The sequence below is a fragment of the Enoplosus armatus genome, chromosome 21, assembly GCF_043641665.1.
Source record: "Enoplosus armatus isolate fEnoArm2 chromosome 21, fEnoArm2.hap1, whole genome shotgun sequence".
Lineage (NCBI taxonomy): Eukaryota > Metazoa > Chordata > Actinopteri > Centrarchiformes > Enoplosidae > Enoplosus > Enoplosus armatus.
Window position 1 is genome coordinate 6898815 of NC_092200.1, and position 17837 is coordinate 6916651.

General features: G+C 41.5%; 1 protein-coding gene across 1 annotated transcript; it reads left to right on the plus strand.

Annotated features, from left to right (window-relative positions):
* Positions 1-8629: 8629 nt before the first annotated feature.
* LOC139304390 (phosphatidate phosphatase LPIN2-like) lies at positions 8630-17416 on the plus strand. Its single transcript, XM_070928322.1, has 19 exons — positions 8630-8821; positions 9803-9898; positions 10362-10657; positions 10745-10852; positions 10989-11115; positions 11272-11746; positions 12521-12620; positions 12763-12950; positions 13316-13409; positions 13504-13573; positions 13669-13752; positions 14007-14086; positions 14566-14722; positions 15273-15421; positions 15569-15655; positions 15770-15922; positions 16827-16941; positions 17071-17174; positions 17272-17416. Exons 1-19 carry the CDS (start codon positions 8630-8632, stop codon positions 17414-17416), a joined length of 2820 nt encoding a protein of 939 aa, XP_070784423.1.
* Positions 17417-17837: the final 421 nt, after the last annotated feature.

Below are 17837 nucleotides of genomic sequence, written 5' to 3' on the forward strand. Positions count from 1 at the left end.
ATTAACAGTGATGAGTCATTGTTTGCAAGTCTTCAGGGTGGTGCATTCAAGTGCTGGTGGGTATGTAGAACACCAGAGTTTTTAGATTCTGCAGCCCTCTATTGTTTCAGTTGAATTACCGAAACCTGGATGCCAAAAAACTAGTTATGGTACCCAAAGCTCCTTAGCCTTGGAAGCAACGCTGGGCTACATACTGCTGTAGGTGGTAAGCTAGTTAGCTGAACATGCTAACGATTCCAGCTTACATTGGCGCAAACACAAGTTTAATCTATTCTTCACACTTTTGTTCTTGTATTTTTGGTTTTGGGAAGACTAAATAAATAAAAAATACCAGCCTCAAAAATCTTTAAATGCAGTAAAAACACATGAATTGATCTAAAAACTCATGGTATGCTTAGGAAAAATAAAACAGTAAAAGTACACAAAATGTGTTGCAAATGGGCTAAAACAGGATCCTTTATTGTAATGTGCCATTTCATCAGATTTTATTGTTATTCACAGTCATTTGAATGTTGTGATCATGACGTCACTTTCACTGTCTCCCTGTCTGTAGTGAACACTGTATGTTCGCCAACTGTCACTCTTGTTATTGATGTTATTCACCATTGTTATGACATCCCCTTCACAGTCCATCATTAATGATTACAATGCCTCCTTTAATCGTGATTATGATGACAACGATGTGATGAAGACTGTTCGATCACTGTTCATTAATAGTGATTATTGCATCACTTCATATTCCCCTGTTTTTTGATGAGACTAATAAAAACGAGCATGTACTTCCCCACTTCCTCCTCCTCCTCCTCCTCTTTGAGTTGTCTCACTTTTGGTGTGAACCTTCCACCCTTCACTATTCACTCTCTCGTTTCAGTCGACTCTTCCCCTTTTTCACTCCCAGTCACGATTTTCCCGAAGATCAACCACCAGCATGGAGGCAACCCCTCTCTCTACTGTAACCAAACGCTGGAAAAAAATAAACTAAACAATTCACCTTTAGATGAGCACAAACAGATTTAACAAAATCAAGCTCCCCTGAATGTAACTGAGAAAAAACTAATGCTCTTTCTCCTTGTTGTCACCAGCATCCAACCGTACTATCATGCAGTAGAAATATATCCAAACAAAGGTTCTTCTGTAGGATAATTGTCATTTTCCTAATCAGTTTTATCACAGCCAAGAAATAGTCCAGCATATAACCCCATAAGTTTTTGTACGGACAACACAAACAAGATATAGCATGTTAAGATTTCTTTATCTTTGGACAGCGCTAGGCTAGCTGTTTCCAGTCTCTATGCTAAGCTAAGCTTCTCCTGCCGTCTCCTGGCTGTAGGTTTATATTGAACAGACATGAGTGAGGTATCGATCTTTTCATCAGCCAAGAAAGCGCATATCTCAAAATGTCAAACTATTCCTTGAACAGACCAGGACTGCTGTAAGTCATAAGGGCTGTATCTATATTACAAAGTGGGCTAAAGTTACTCACTCAGTTATATATGAACAGCATGCATCACATAGGGTGTCCTTACTTTTCTAATTTGAGAATCACTGGTTTAAAAGTGGTTGACAAATCTGTAATAAGACAATAATTGTTAATATGAAACAATATCCTCCCTTGTGTTTCAGAAAGATATATATATATATATATATATATATATAATATCAGGTGAATACAGATTGATTATATTATGAAAGTTTTCATTGTTTGTAGTCAAGTGTATCTGGATTACTCAGTGATATTTCTGACCTCACTGAACATCCTGGGTAAGTAGCAGACATCATTCTTTGGATGGTGTGATGTTTAATTCTGATTAGAGCACACGGTGACGTCTAACTCCAGGTTTTCTCCTCTCAGCTGGAGGTCACAGAGGGATCGCCTGACTTGGGGGTGACTCCATATTGGACTGATGCAGAGGGAAATGTGGTGTTTGGCCCAAATACCCCAAAGGAAAAGATGAAAACCACCGTCACTGGAACGAAAATGCAGAAGCGAAAGGGTGAGAGGGCTGAAACATTACAGTACGGCGTAATTTTGTCTTGACTGAGATTATATGTTAACTAATGATTGCTCTCTTGCAGAATCTGTGACTAAGACTCTTCCCATGGCAAATATTAAAGACGAGGAGAGCAAAAGTAAAGAGTTTGAAGTGTTGAAGGACGAGGGGAAGTGTGATGCTGCAGCAGAACCCAAAGTGTCACATTCAGAACAAACAGGAAACGCAGAAGAAGAGGTTGCTGACCAATCAGAAGCCCCTGAGCAGCCTGCAGACACAGTGGAGGAGCCTGGACCACCACAGCCAGAAACACTGAGTGAATCTAGTGGGGAAAAGTGTTGAATTTATATTATATACATATATATTTATGCTATATGCTACAAGTTTGATGTGGGCTTTTGTGCCTAATATGACTGATGTGATTCCAGTTATTGTAACTTAGACGTTGCACTTGCTCTTGTCAAATATTAATGACAAGTTATTAAGTTAAGTATATTACCTTTTGTTTTATACCATGTACTCATAATAACACTTATAATAAACCACTGTTTTTATGGTTTGCCTGCATCTCTTTTTCATCATATTTGCTTGAATATATTATCTGTTGATGTATTTATTGGTTTAAATGGTCACACTTGGTTTATAGTGCCAGAAAATGTAGGGATAGACAGAGTGACACAGACGTTGAGGCTTACAGAGGTGAGGCACTAACTTGTTGGAGGGTAGAACAAAGCAAACATGAGAAATTCTTGGGGTGAAACGGGGCAGAATTAATTCAAATCAACAGGTGTTGCAGAGGTCCAGTGAAGACAATAGTGCAGTGAAGGGAGCTCGCCTCAGCTCCTTACAAAATTTAGATGTTTATTTTAAATATTTGGTATTTTCCAAATGCTTTGTTTCTGACTTTTAGTTATTACTGAGCTCGGAATAGAGCAAATAACAGTAAATAACTTGTAACATACTGCTGACACATTTTCGAGACACAGCAAGCAAAAGCAAATAAAAACAAATAGTTGAGGCCCTCAATCTAGGATATCACTGCGTCATAGTCTGACTCAGTTGGTGTTTTATGGGGAACTGAAACTTTCTACTTCCCCTCCCGATTTAATGGACGGTACACATCCTCCTTACTTTCATGTATAAGGCAGCTGGGTGGCACACTGCCCTGTCTTTGGTGAGGATTCAGGTTCAGATCAACCTGTGTTTTCAAATATCTGCCCTGCTGAAGTGAGGGCTGCTGCTCTGCTGGAGCTGATCGTGACCTCTGACCTCCAAATGGAGAGCGTGGAAAATACATTTCCTCACTGTGAGCATCATGTGTAAATTGTATTACATCCAAATTGGACACACAGTTAAAACAGGTTAAATATATCTTTGTGGAAGGATAACATGAAATGTTTTAAACTCAACGGTCTGGTTGTGCTTTGTGGAGATTCTACTTTTTCTGCACCAATCAGGCTTTATGTTTTTATTCTGGTGAAGTAATTTCATTGCCTTCAGTGCCTGAAGAAGAATGACTGTATATATGATAGAAACACCATGCACCACAGGTTCATCCAGCAGGCTAGATGATACATTAATAAATACATAAAAATGTGTGATTTAAAGGTAGCTTAACCACATGAATTACATTATATTATTATATATTATAATACATCATCATGTATTTGTTGATTATATTTTGTGTTATTAATCTGAATTTGCAAAGTAACTAGAAAGTAAAAGTAAAAAGTACAATATTTCCCTCTGAAAAGTAGTGAAGTAGAAGTATAAAGTAGTATAAAATGCAAATACTCAAGTAAAGTACAAGTACCTCAAAAAACGAATAATTAACCTTAATAATTAACCTCATCATAATCATACGTCCTCCTGCGTTGTAATCACGTGCAGCCTCGGCGCCGCAGGGTCACGTGGTGCGCTCGGCTTCAGCGCAGCAGCCGCAGCGGAGACTCAACAAACTGCCGGTGGAGGAAGTGAGTGAAGCTGCGACTGCCCGCGGGTGAGCCTCTACTCCAGCAGGTAGGATGATTTCATCAGCTGCTCTCCTCGGTGTCCTCACTGAACACTTGTAGGAAAACAAAAATGAGACATGATGTGTGTTAATGCGGGTTAGTGTCGCTCCTCTGTGCTGCAAAAACACCGGCAGCGGAGTCCTTGAACACATCCTGAGGAGTCATTTAGCGGCTCGTGAGTCCTGTTCGGTACTCAGTGTCGCCTTTCAAGTGTTGTGATAAACATAAATATATCTAAACAGAGCATTTGCTGCTGTACACTACTACAAAATCCCTCGTAAATGTCTGTTTAGTCAAATGAAACCCTCCAGCTGTGTCCCTAAACGCCTCGTCGGTCTTATGGCGAAAATACTTTACTAGGTGCACAGATTGGGCTACCGTTTTTGGCAATATCATGAATATTATGAGATAGATGTGCTTTTTTCTGATATTATAGCTTTCACATTCAATGGCTGATGGTATGCAGGTTTAATCATCTGATTGTGTTAAACAGCAAACTCTCAAATAGAGATAAGAAATAATCAATGAACTGTCTGATATCTCAACTGTGATATGAGTCAGTCCTGTAACTCTGTGTTTCCTGCTGCCTTTTCCACTTTTAAAGTCTGCAATATAGCTGGTTGACCAGTGAATGTGGACATGTTCAAATGAATAATACATCTTTTACCAGAGTCCATATCAACCACACATACTAGATGGTTGAAAGCACCAAAATGTTGTTGTATTTAGGGCTGACATTATTTGTTAATTAATCGATTAGTCATTTTTCAAACTAAAATGCCTAATGAAGTCTGCCTCCAGCTCTTCAAATGTGAAGATTTGCTGCTTTTCTCTGTTTTATATAATTGTATATTCAAAATGTTAGGTTTTTGACTGATTAATTGATAAATAAAAGAATAAATGGCAGATTAATCAAATGAAAATAACTGTGAGATGCAGGACCTAGTTGCATTATCAACACTCAGTCAAAAACATTGTGGTGTTTGATTTGTCAGGAACTGGTGGTTGGTCAAAACCAACACTGGCTGACGCAGAATATCACGTTGGACGTAGTGAGCAGGACAAACGTGCAGAGGCAGGGAAAGCTAGATTTGTCCTAAGCTTGTAAACAGGATTAACACCTCTTAAGGTCCCCTCAGAGTGTCATGGACGAGAAGTGGTTGTGCTGGATTTGTATTATCAAGGACTGGGCATTTTGTAATGTAGCACAGAGAGGACCTAAAAAACAAAAGAAAGCTTTAGGAGTTTGGTGAGCCTTATTCTTATTGTGTTGTATCCATGGAGACGGATAAATTATTGCCTTAACATGAAGCTGTAGAACAGTCATTAGATTTCCTGTGAATCAGGAAGAAGAACAGCCACATGTATAGAAATGAAAATGGAAATACAACAGCTTCTAGTGATTCCAAAGGTCTTTCTTTTTTTCTTTGACCTTGGAAACTATAATAGACAAAACAATCTCTGTTCAAACTTTCCTTTACTCTCAGCATTTTTAAGACTTCTTGTCCATGTTGGCTTAAAAGTTGAACTTGACGGCTCATCTGATGATGAAGAACATGTAAGATGGTAAAAAGCTCCAGAACAATAAGCGGACATTCAGTTGAGATTGTTTTGTCAAATGTGATACATAGTCTATACACAAGTCTAGGCACATTTCAAGCCCACACACAAAGGCAAACTGTGCAGAACATTTTTATTCAGGCCTGAAGAGCTGTAGCAGAGGGCTCTGTATGAAGAGCTCTATATGAAGAGCTCTATATGAAGAGCTGTAGCAAAGAGCTCTGTATGAAGAGCTCTATATGAAGAGCTGTAACAGAGGGCTCTGTATGAAGAGCTGTAACAGAGGGCTCTGTATGAAGAGCTGTGAGAGTTGAGGCTCTTACTAAATTTGTTGTGGTGTGTAGATCGTGCAGACGGTGTGTAGTCAGCTCTCTAGAGAGATCTGCTTGTGCAGTGTTGCTATCACGACTGATGACTGTCATCTAGACACTTCTGCTTTGTCCATTAAAGCATGGAGCACTTTCTCTCTACAATGTGCTGTGCTTTGCTGCATATTGCAGGAACAAGGTGTACACAGTGTGACACTATTATCAACTGCTGCTATAATACACTATGCTTGCAGTGACATTTGTTACTTTGTTAGTTACAGCTGTGACTTAATCAAGATGAACTGTAATAATGTTTTTGATCTGCAAAACTCATGATATTCCCATCAGCCTCAGCTATACCTTTAGTGCTAATTAGCAAATGTTCGCATGCTGACAGGCTAAACTAAGATGGTGTACATGGTAAACGTTTTATCTGCTAAACATCAGCATGGTAATAATAGACATTCATTGTTTCCTGACTGATATTCCCCACTGACTTTTCATGTAGCTCCACCAACTGGTCAAATTTAGTTTAGTTCATGACCTCTAAAACAACTGACCGAATTTCTGTCAGCTTCAGCTGCACCTCAGCTGAGATTAATGCTAACATACCATAGCATTAGATGCATTAGCATGCCAATATGGTCAGTCGTGCACTAACATGCTAAATGCAGCTTTTGATGTGTCTTGTCATTGTTTTTTTCTTTGTAGAGTCAATTATTAATCTATGATTCAAACAAATGCTTGATAGATTAAAATGTTTTCTCTGTAAAGATGTATCAAGCACAGGTTGGTGGTGCTAAAAGAGGTTATGTAAGCGTTTTAGGGCTCAGGCTCGGGGTAATTTTCCCTCAGAGAGTTTATGCTCAGTCAGAGGGGTTAGAGAGGTCGTAGGAGCTGTGGTGCATGGCACAGACCAGGAGCAGGTTGGCTGAGGAGAACAGGGGAGGAGAGGAGGCCTTGTTGGGATGACATGGAGCTCTCTGGGAGGTTTCCAGCTGAGCAACAGGACCAACAGCTGCACCTGAAGTCCCCTTGGACTCTGGTGAGTTGGGCTGCTGGTTAGATCATTTGAATATGCAGAGTGAGTGATGTTTTTCTTTATTTGGCCTGAAATGTTGGTAGCATTTTGTTTGGAAAGTGCAGTGTTGATCTCTAACAATTAGGTGCCAAAAGTCTGCTGTGAAACCTGACTTCCTCCTAACCCCAGTTTTAACTGTAATCTTGACCCAGTTTTTATTTCTAGCTCTAATCCAAACTAAACACCTGTAAAAATGTAAAAATGAAACCTTTGTTCAGATCTTTGTCTGTAGACAACTCATCTCATGGTTTTTATCACCTTATTGCCCAGCCCTAGCAGTGGCTGCCAGTCTTAGAGAGTAAATGGTTTCAAAGTCCATCCAGCTGGTATGCAGCTCTGATTTAGTGAGTGTAAACCATTGTCCCAAATACTAACACACACTGCTGCAGTCTCATTGTTCAGGCCACACACACACACACACACACACACACACACACACACACACACACACACACACACACACACACACACACACACGGCAAGTCCTTGTCTAGAGGCCAGATATGCTCAAAGTTGCGAACATGTGTCGGCTCAAAGCTTCGTTCCTCAGTTCCTCAGATGCATAAATCTTTGCATCTGTAGGATTTACAGGACCGTGGTTTAGTTTGGTCACATTTTAAAACAAAGGAAGGACATCAGCTCATCTTCATGAAAGAACAAGATCTCGCTTTCTGTCTTTTCATCTCTATGTGATTTGCTTGGTCCCTATATTTTCCTAGACATGTTTAATGTTTGTTGATGCATCCACTGAGCATCTGTCTCCCTTCTCAGTGTGCTGAATGTTACTGGTGCTGGTTTAGACTGAATGGCAGCTAAATGTTCATTTCATTTATCATCTGCTGCTCTCCGTCACAAACACCTTAGATCTGCCTCGTTATTGTTGATAAGTCAGAGAGACCAGATGAACTTCAGCTCCTTTCAGTTCAAACTTTAGTGTCTTTTCATCGTGTGATTATATCATCTGATGATCTGATGTCAAGAGGGGAGGTCAGCACCTTGAGCACAAACAGAAGCCTGGTAGAAAACTGAACCTGCCAAAGTAAAAGTCACTGGGTTAACTTTACCCAGTACCACGGATGCAAAACCACTGGAACACCAATCAGACTGAAGGATATTTTGAAGGTGAACGTGTTATTTTTTATATTACTGTTGGCTTATTTTGAGCCACGGTTAGATAGGATAAAACTGTCACAAATGTATTGTGTGTACAAAACAATGTGCACATGACAAAGATACACACATTACTAACAATCAGTTAGTGACAGTGACATGTCAGAATAAAAAGAGACAGAGTAGCTGGCTGTTTTGAGCTAAATTGGCTCAGTTTTCAGTGTGTTTCTTGTGGAGGCAGAAACACACACAGTGTCCGCTCTGCTCTGCTCTGCTGCAGCCTTGTTGCCTGATTCTGTCTCGATCAGCTCAGGACTCTTTTGATGAAAATGGGACAGAGCCACTGTGTTTAGGGACCAGCCTGCGTTTCCTTTTGCAGACTATTCTGAACAACAGGAGCCTCTCTGCCGGGACACTGGCCTAGTAAGACGCCAAAAGAAAGTAGTGTGTGGTTTCATTCTGCTAGTAATTCAGGTGTGCTGAATTTGTTTTAGCAGGTAATACATGCAGACTACTGTAGCTGCATATATGCTAATAAATGAAGGTTTTTTTCTGCAGGTGGACACCATGAACTACGTGGGGCAGCTGGCGGGCCAGGTGCTGGTGACGGTAAAGGAGCTGTATAAGGGGCTCAATCAGGCCACTCTGTCAGGCTGCATCGACGTGATCGTGGTCCGACAGCCTGATGGGACGTTCCAGTGCTCCCCTTTCCATGTCCGCTTTGGAAAACTGGGGGTGCTGCGCTCCAGGGAGAAAGTAGTGAGTGCCCACATTACATCATAATGCTTAGTTTAACTAAAGTTTGCATTTGATTAAGGAAGATTAACTGGTGATGAAAAATAATGCCAGATTAATTGTGCAACTAAATTTTTTCATCTTGAAATAAAAAGTCCCTCACTTTATCACACTGGTATATTATGTTTCACTCTTACATTCAAAACTCTTCTTGACACTTAAAAACATGCAGTAAAATGTGGGATAAAGGAGCAGATTGAAGCAGCCATTTCAGTGTGTTGTGATGGAGCTGCACAATAGATAGTGCTCTCTGAAGCTCTCTGAACATTACCGTCCAATCCACTCTCTGCTTCTCTCAAGCCCTGATTGCCCTTCCTCTCTATTTATAGACCCGGTGTAGTTGTCAGCTGACGACTGAGGTGGGATACACAGACTAAAGCTCAGCTCAGCCTCTTATTCCCAACTTGTAAAGATTCATCCCATTCAAAAAAAGAAAGGGGGCTTTTCTTTCATAAGCTTACAGGAGAGTCGCGCTGTGCAGGAAGTCGTCTGCTGTTGACAGTTTCATTATTTCTGTAAATCATGTGAGTTAAAAGAATCAGCATCTTGCAGATGATTTGAGTAGATTTTGGTTCATTTCTTAACATTTCTGATCATTTAAAGATGTAAAAAAAGCATCGCTGTCCACACAACTTGCACACTGTATGTTTACTTATGTTGCTGGCCTTTTTTTAATAATCTAATCCCACCCAGGCAGCCCAGTTCAGAGTAAAACCCTGCCTCTTTAATACATGGATAGAAACTTGTGGCATATGCTCAAAACAGCAAGCCTTCGTACAAGCTGTTCCCTGTTTTTTCTCTGGCTTAACTCTAATACTTCAGGTAAATCTGTGGCACAGTGTTTTTTATCCACGAGCTTTGTTGTAGACAGGAAAATGCTGCTTCTGTGGTGTAGACAAACCTCATTAAGTGTTTCTTATAGAAATGTGTTGTTTGACTCTGCAGATTGACATAGAAGTCAATGGGGAGCCTGTAGAGCTGCACATGAAGCTTGGAGACAACGGAGAGGCCTTTTTTGTCCAGGAGACAGAGCAGCACAATGTGAGTTTTGAACAGTTTATGATGAAAATGTAAAAGATTTTTACGCTGAATTACAGCTAAATTGATCTTGTTTACTTGTAGAAATCAATTACTAAGATATCAACGTACATTTCCAGGACCTGGCCTCTTGAGCTTGACTCAGCAGGACTCTAGGAATGGCAATGTTGGTCTCCACCATTCATGATCCCCAGATGATGAATCTCATGGCCCTTTTTAATTTGTCCAGAATTTTGGTTTATGTCCAAATACCTGCTAAATGAATCCCATTTCCTTCATCCTCAGCTGTACTTTGTTTTTAGTGCTAATAAGCAAATGTTAGCATGCTAACATGTTAAACTAAGATGGTGAACATTGTAAACCTGCATAACATCAGCTTGCTAGCATTGTCATTGTGAGCCTGTTAGCATTTAGCTCAAAGCACCGCTGTGGCTATAGACTTTCTTAATTTTTTACCTCATCACAGGAGATTGTCCCAGCCCACCTGGTGACGTCGCCCATCCCCACAGAAGAGGCTCTGTTCAGGAGCAGAGAGACCAGATGTGGGGGACCAGCGGCGGAGAACAGTCAGCCTCTGAGTCCAGAAGACCCGGCCTCTGGAAACCTCCAACTCTGCTCCACCACAGCAGGCAAGAAGAGGAAGAGACGCAGGAGGAAGCACAAGGCCGAGCCTCGCAAGGAGGAGCAAAGCGCCCCTGCAGGCGGGGAGCCGGAGCTGTGTGAGCTCAGTTCAGATGAGGAGCACAAGGCGCACAATGGCCGGTCAGTAGACACGCGCCGTTTAAAAGCTGGTTTTGATGTGTTGTTTGTTGTAAACCTTTTGTTCATTTAATTGTTTCCTCTCTTTAGGATCTCCATGATGAAGGACAACATGGACCATAGGCAGCATTCCCCCTTGACCGCCCTCGAATGGGACAGCTACCCTTTCTCTGACGGAGACTGGTCGCCTTGCACGACGTACGCCGCCCCCCCCCCCACTCTGTCCTGTCAAATATTTACACAGAAACAATGAAACATAATTTGCTGAGTAAAACAAATCACTCCCACGAGGTTGTTACAGCTGACTCAGTGGAAATGTGGTGTTTGTTTACAGCAGGGAGATGTTGGAGCCCATGTCACCCAAGAGTGACTCTGAGCTGATGGTGAAGCCCGCAGAGAGCATGCTCAGGGCCGAGTCCCACATGCAGTGGACCTGGGGAGAGTTTCCAGAATCCACCAGGGTGAGGTTCAGGTCTAGACTTGTAGAAACTGGTCTAAACATTGGTCTTTGAGACAAGTGGGATCATATCCTCGTTTATAGATATTTAAAGACTTAGTGAGACGTTTTGGAAATGCATGTGTGTATATTTAAGCTTTATCTTCTTTCTGGTCAACAGGTCAACAAAAAGGACAAATCGGAGCCAAAGACGCTGACAATCACTCCCTCCGAGAACACACATTTCAGGGTTATCTTAAGCACAGAAGCCATGGAGGAAGAGTCGAGGGATCGAGAGAGAACCACAGATCCCATCTGCAGTATCGTAAAGCCAGAGCCTCGGACCATCAAAGTCGATCAGCGCAAGTGCAAACCACAGCCCCCCGAAGCTTCGTCACACGATACGAACATCACCGAGCACAAGCCAGACCTTTCAAATTTAATGTCCAGCTGTTTTACCTCTGAGCCATGTCCTGCTAACTCTGACCTCAGCCCAAAAACCGTGCACAAGACCAGGTGGACGTCTTCGCCCCCCAGCCGCAGGGACAGTGGCTCTGCTGCCAGTGGAGGCTGCAACATGGCTGCAGACTCGGCAGCAGTTTGTCTTGATACAAGAGCCTCCTCTAAACCCACCGACTCCCCCATCAAGAGGAGAGGTAACACGACTTCCTTTACAAGTTGTCTTAAAAAAGGGGTTTTATAGTTTCTGTACATTGTGTTCTTAATTGAAAGGAATCCCAGTATTTTTTTCAGTCTGTAGAACGGATATGAACCTGAAAAAAGATGTGTGTTTCAGTATAATAAGTATCCTAAGTGACTGAAAAACAGAACAAACAATGATGTAGATACAGCAGTTGTTAGTTTGGTTTCTCTACAAAAACAGATCTTATTAGAACTGTATGAACATTTTTGGGGTGGCGAGAATGGCTGAATCTTTTTATTGTATTAAAAAGCAAGGTCCTCCCCCTAATATCCCCCCTAATATCTCAAGATAATATATTTATGGCAAGCATCAGAAAATGGAACAAAAAAGAGCAGCTAAATAAACTCTTGTTACAGTCACTGAATGAGTACAATGAATCTCACAAGGGGAAAATAAATGTAAGGTGAGAAAAAAAGATAACCCTCCCCTCTTTCCTGATAATTTTCATTATGTAATATATGGATAGAAACATGGATAGTTCAGTTACTCTTCTGTTGCATCTTAACTGACGTGGGAAAGGAGTACAACCTCAGATTGTGTTAGTAATCTACCGTTGGTTTAAATGTAAATGGACGTTAACAGGAAGGATGTGGTTTCTATTTGGGCCCTGAGTTCATCCTCTGTCTGGGGCTGCTCTGCATTCACATGCGCAAAGAAAAGGAAGTGGGGAGAAAAAAATGACGTCAGCAACTTCTGAGTAGATGTCTCTCGTCTTGCTTTCATAAAGGTGTGAGGAAGAGGAGCCAACATCAGGGACCTGAAGACATTTACCTGGATGACCTGAATGCACTTGAACCTGATGTTGTTGCTCGGTACTTCCCAAAAAGGTACAAACCTGGGAATCCCTTCAGGGTCAAGTCATGTATGAGTACAACTTTTGGTAAAGAGGTTAGATGCCCTGCCTGTGAACAGAACCACAGTAGTAGTGAACATAATTGCTGAGTGAAACTGAACTGTCTGTGTTTTCAGTGAGTCTGAGCAGGTTCCTAAAGACTGGGTTGAGACAGGGAGGCGCTCTGGATCTCAGTCGCCACAGTCCGTCGGCAGCGCGGCAGCAGACAGTGGCACTGAATGTCTGTCGGACTCTGCTGGTGACCTCCCTGACGTCACCCTGTCGCTGTGCGGAGGTGTTGGTGAGAACTCGGAGATCTCTAAAGGTACCCAGTGATCTCTGTTAGCAGCAGCGTCTTTCCTCTTACATCAGTTTCTTCTTAAAAACAGAATACAGGATGGAGAGTAGATTCTGAAAACAGCAGCAGCTGATTGAACTATATTACTCATACAGGATGTTATTTTGTATTTATTTATTTAATTTTTGCCTGTTTGCCTGTTAAATCCTTTGCACTGCATGTTGGATACTTGCACTTTTGTACATTTTACCTTGTTACCTATATTTATAAGATTTTATCTTTAATTTTTTCCTTTTATATTTCTATACTGCATACTGATGATGTTATTAATATAGAAATATGCGCAGTTACCATCATTTATAATAATTATGATTATGTTTTATTTACTCCAGATAAATTCATGGAGCACATCATCACTTACAATGAATTTGCAGAGAATCCAGCAATAATCGACAATCCCAATTTGGTGGTTAGAATTGCAAACAGGTGAGTCTGCGTACTCCCTAATTCACAATTCATCACAGTTAAACATGAGTCATTAACATGTAATTGCATGCTAAGAAAAGAACATTTTTTGCAGGTATTACAACTGGACACTGGCAGCACCGTTGATACTTAGTATGCAGGCTTTTCAGAAGAACTTGCCAAAGGTATCCTCCTGGTCTAATGTGTTTTTATAGTGTACTCTCTGAATGTAGCTGCACATTATATCTATTCGCACATGAATCATTTATCTTAATGGCAGGCTACAGAGGAGGCCTGGGTGAAGGAGAAAATGCCCAAAAAGTCTGGACGCTGGTGGTTCTGGAGAAAGAGCAGCGTGAAGCAGGTAGTGAATGTGTGACTCTGTGTTTATAGGATAGTGGAGTTCAGTGGGAATCCCATACTGTTTGAGTAACTTTGCATTGTAAATGAGTCCAGACAGATGAGGGCCCAGTTGCCCAAATGCGTCAGTAACCATTACATCCCTGTTTTGCATTATTATGAAGGAACCTTTTTATATCATGTCTTTTGTTGTCAATTGATTTTTAACTCTAGATGTTTGTCTCATACAAGGATAATAATGTCTCTTCCTCTCTACAGCTATCATCAGAGACCAAGTTAGAGAGACAGGAGTCTCTGACCAGAGACAGTCCTGCCCTTCACCAGGCCCCAGAAACACAGTGAGTCAGCAACAAAGCTCTTGCTTCCTCACAACACGACAGTCACGCACCAACACAAGCAGTGTTGGGTAAACATGTCCCACGGAGGCTGGATTAGCATGTTAGTCACTTTATGACTCACAAACTCATCTTTAAGAATTCAGCAGAGAGACTTTAAATACAGTTTGAACCAGTTTGTGTCAGGGATTATTAAGGATGCATCCATATTTTTGTGAAAGTTGTGTAAAGTCAAAAACAAAAACATTCTGCTTATTTACTGTTGAACAAAGACATGAGGAGGTCTGCTGCCCTCTGGTGACTCTAAATGATTCTGCAGGTTTTTTGTTAACCCTGAATCTAGTATTATCTAGTATTATCTATGTGGGTGCTTTGCGTTTGTTAATTTGCTTACTTTGACAAAGATGTGTCTGACACTTTTTCCTTTTGTCCAGTCTTGATATTGTTTGTGGCTCTCATTCAGACTGAATTCTCTCCTGCAGGCAGAAAGCAGCAGAGTGGTCCAGCGACGATGAGACTAAAGAGCTGAACGCTATGGCACCTGCTCTGGCACCTACTGAGCATGTGCAGACAGAAGGCCCGGCCCCGGCACCTTGTCACTCCTACAAGAAGTCCCTCCGCCTGTCGTCTGACCAGATAGTAAGTCAAGTGTTCACTGATGCTGCTAGTGTGACTAAAATTAGGCAAAGACAGAAACTGTCTCATCAGTCTGTTCTTCTTCTGAGACAAAGAGGCAAGAAGACAGCTTTTATTTATTTTGTGTACAAAACAGTGGTGAGAGTCTAGTCTTGTTCCTTCTCTATTTAAATTAACTAGTTTGCCAACTTTCTTCCTGACTATTGATGGTTAATCAATAAAACACTGGTTCTCAGTGAGAGTATATGTTCATGCTTGTATTAATTAAAGTGGGGTGAGGTTACCAGACCTCTGTAGCTCGCTGCTCATCTCTGCTTGAGGCTAGCACCTCGAAGCTACAACAGCCGCTACTAGCACAACACACCCAAATATCTGACCAAACTGTCGGCGGTCAAATTGCATTGTGGGTAATGTAGGCGTCGGACTTTGGCAAAGAAAAAGGTGTGGAATGAAAAAGCCGATATCTCTGGTTCTGCTGCATCAAGTTTTTACTGTCTGTCATGAATCAGACTGTAAATCGATGGATACCCTGTTAATTTTCTGTCTCTTACAGGCCAGCCTGAAGCTAAGGGAGGGGCCTAATGATGTCACCTTCAGCATAACCACTCAGTACCAGGGGACATGTCGCTGCGAGGGCACCATCTACCTGTGGAACTGGGACGACAAGGTCATAATCTCCGACATCGATGGCACCATCACCAAGTACGACAAAGTCTAAATATCTCTTCATTATGTTGTGTTTATTCTCAGCTGAAAAGTCTGCTAATTGCTTAGATTCAGCCTCAGCAACATTATCACAGCTAGTGCTCATGAAATCATGGCTCTTTTAATAATTAAAACTTCCCACAGGTCAGACGTGTTTGGTCAGATTCTGCCTCAGCTCGGCAAAGACTGGACTCATCAAGGAATCGCGAAGCTTTACCACTCAGTGCACGAGTAAGACACAGATGACCTTGATTACTATTCTGTCGGCATAAAAGATGTCAAACAGTGAAGTGGCTCCGGTTAGGTAAAAGATTTCATCCATTATTAAATATCTGACTGCTACAGGAATGGGTACAAGTTCCTTTACTGTTCGGCCCGAGCAATCGGCATGGCTGACATGACCCGAGGGTATCTGCACTGGGTGAACGACAGAGGGACTCTCCTGCCTCAAGGACCCCTCATGCTCTCCCCCAGCAGCCTTTTCTCTGCCTTCCACAGGTAACAAATCCTTATTCTAAGCCTTTGCCTTATTTCAGTCAACAGCATTATTTGGATAAGACACTGAAATTGGATTCAAATAATAGATGTTTATCGACCTCCAAGGAAGCAGCATTGACAGATGCTTTTAGTTACTAGTCTGCAAGCAAATGACAGTGGAGATCAAGCAGAAATGTCTATTTTCAGAGGTAATTTATCCCAATACAGATTACAGTAATTCTGCTTTGTCGTTTGCTGTTTCAACACTGGTTACACTACTTGTCACATCATCCTGCACTGTTTAGCAGCTATTTTGAAAACCAAAAAATCTATTCATCTCTGCAGCGATTGATAACCTCACTAACCTCATTTATGGTAGTTTTGGGTACTCATTGACTCTGTAAGTGGTTATAAATGATAGACAAATTTGACTTTAAGAGTGGCTAAGTTCATTTAACGCAGGCAACTCCAGCACCAGCAAAACGTCAGGGGTTAAGTCTGTCGGTGGTCTGTTTGCATAACCAAACACAAGCAGATTAAGAAAACATCTTCACCAGTTTGACAACAAACAAAAAATGCTACAAAGTGAGAAAACACAACCAAACACAGAAACGCAGCAAGTAGCACAGACGACAACAGAAACCGTTTCCAGGGGACGTTAAAGAGTGATGAACCCGGCTGGGACTCGATCGTTGTATTGGTTTGTGACTCGCGAAATGATTGAAGTCGGCTCTCTGCAAGTGATGTTGAAAATTAGCTAGTGTCCCAGCTGTTTTCATCACTTTTTAGTCTCACTTTGAAGCATTCATTTTCTAAACTGGTGAAGATGTTTTCTTAATCTGCACGTGTTTTTTTTTGTGTTGCAGTGTGTCGAGCTCTCAGGGCCACCATAGTAACCCTTTCTTTTTTGTAATTCTCTCGTTAGAGAGGTCATAGAAAAAAAGCCTGAGAAGTTCAAGATCGAATGCCTCACAGACATCAAGAACCTGTTTTTCCCAAACACACACCCCTTCTATGCAGCCTTCGGAAACAGAGAAAGTGTAAGTGTAACATTTTTGTTGTTGTATTGTATTGAAAGTTTGGGGTTTACTTAAAAGCAGGTATAATAAATCCAGTTGGATGCCATTACTCTGTAAATGATCCTTCTTGTATTTTATCCTGTGTTTCAGGACGTGTTTGCCTACAAGCAGGTGGGTGTGCCTGTGTGTCGGATATTCACGGTGAATCCCAAAGGGGAGTTAATCCTCGAGCAAGCCAAAGGCAATAAAACATCGTAAGTATAAACCATCACTGGTGTCATTGTTTTCGTCTGTCAGCTGCGTCTCTCAGACAAATGTTTATTGTTCCCATCGCTGGTTTTTATTTTGCAGCTACAGCCGGCTGAGTGAGCTGGTGGAGCACGTCTTTCCTTTACGAAGTTCACAACACAACGCCACCTTCAGCTGCCCAGAGTTCAGCTCCTTCTGCTACTGGAGACAGCCGGTCGCTGAGGTGTGTTTTGAGGAGCTGCTTTAACAGACATTAATGTTTTCAATTCATTACCTGAAATCAACGTAAGCAATCATTTCTTTGACTGTATGCACTGGCTTAACACTGAGAAGTCCCTGTAATTGGCAGTTTTGTCGGCCACTGGAATAGTTTGATAATGTCTTAGACACATTCCACTTTAGTGAATAAGTTTGGGGTATTAATTTATCCCTCATTTTGTCATTTAGTATGTAGTACTAAAGTATGTCATGTAGTATGAGTATTCTTTGAGCTTGAGCTACACATTTAAAAGGTGTATTTGAAGGCTTCGTCGGCTAACACTCAGCAAGTGTCACATATCAGTTGTTGTGATTTGCCCAGTTTTTAGTGACAATGCCTATGAGAAGATATTGCCTAAGCACTTATTTAGGCAGTGGAGGTACAATAACTGTATGAAACAACATACTGT

Excerpts from the sequence above, each read along its gene's own strand:
- LOC139304390 (XM_070928322.1), top strand. The coding sequence starts at position 8,630 with ATGAACTACGTGGGGCAGCTGGCGGGCCAGGTGCTGGTGACGGTAAAG. Across the intron at positions 11,116-11,271 it reads AGTTTCCAGAATCCACCAGG|GTCAACAAAAAGGACAAATC; the intron begins GTGAGGTTCAGG and ends TCTGGTCAACAG. Across the intron at positions 12,621-12,762 it reads GCTCGGTACTTCCCAAAAAG|TGAGTCTGAGCAGGTTCCTA; the intron begins GTACAAACCTGG and ends CTGTGTTTTCAG.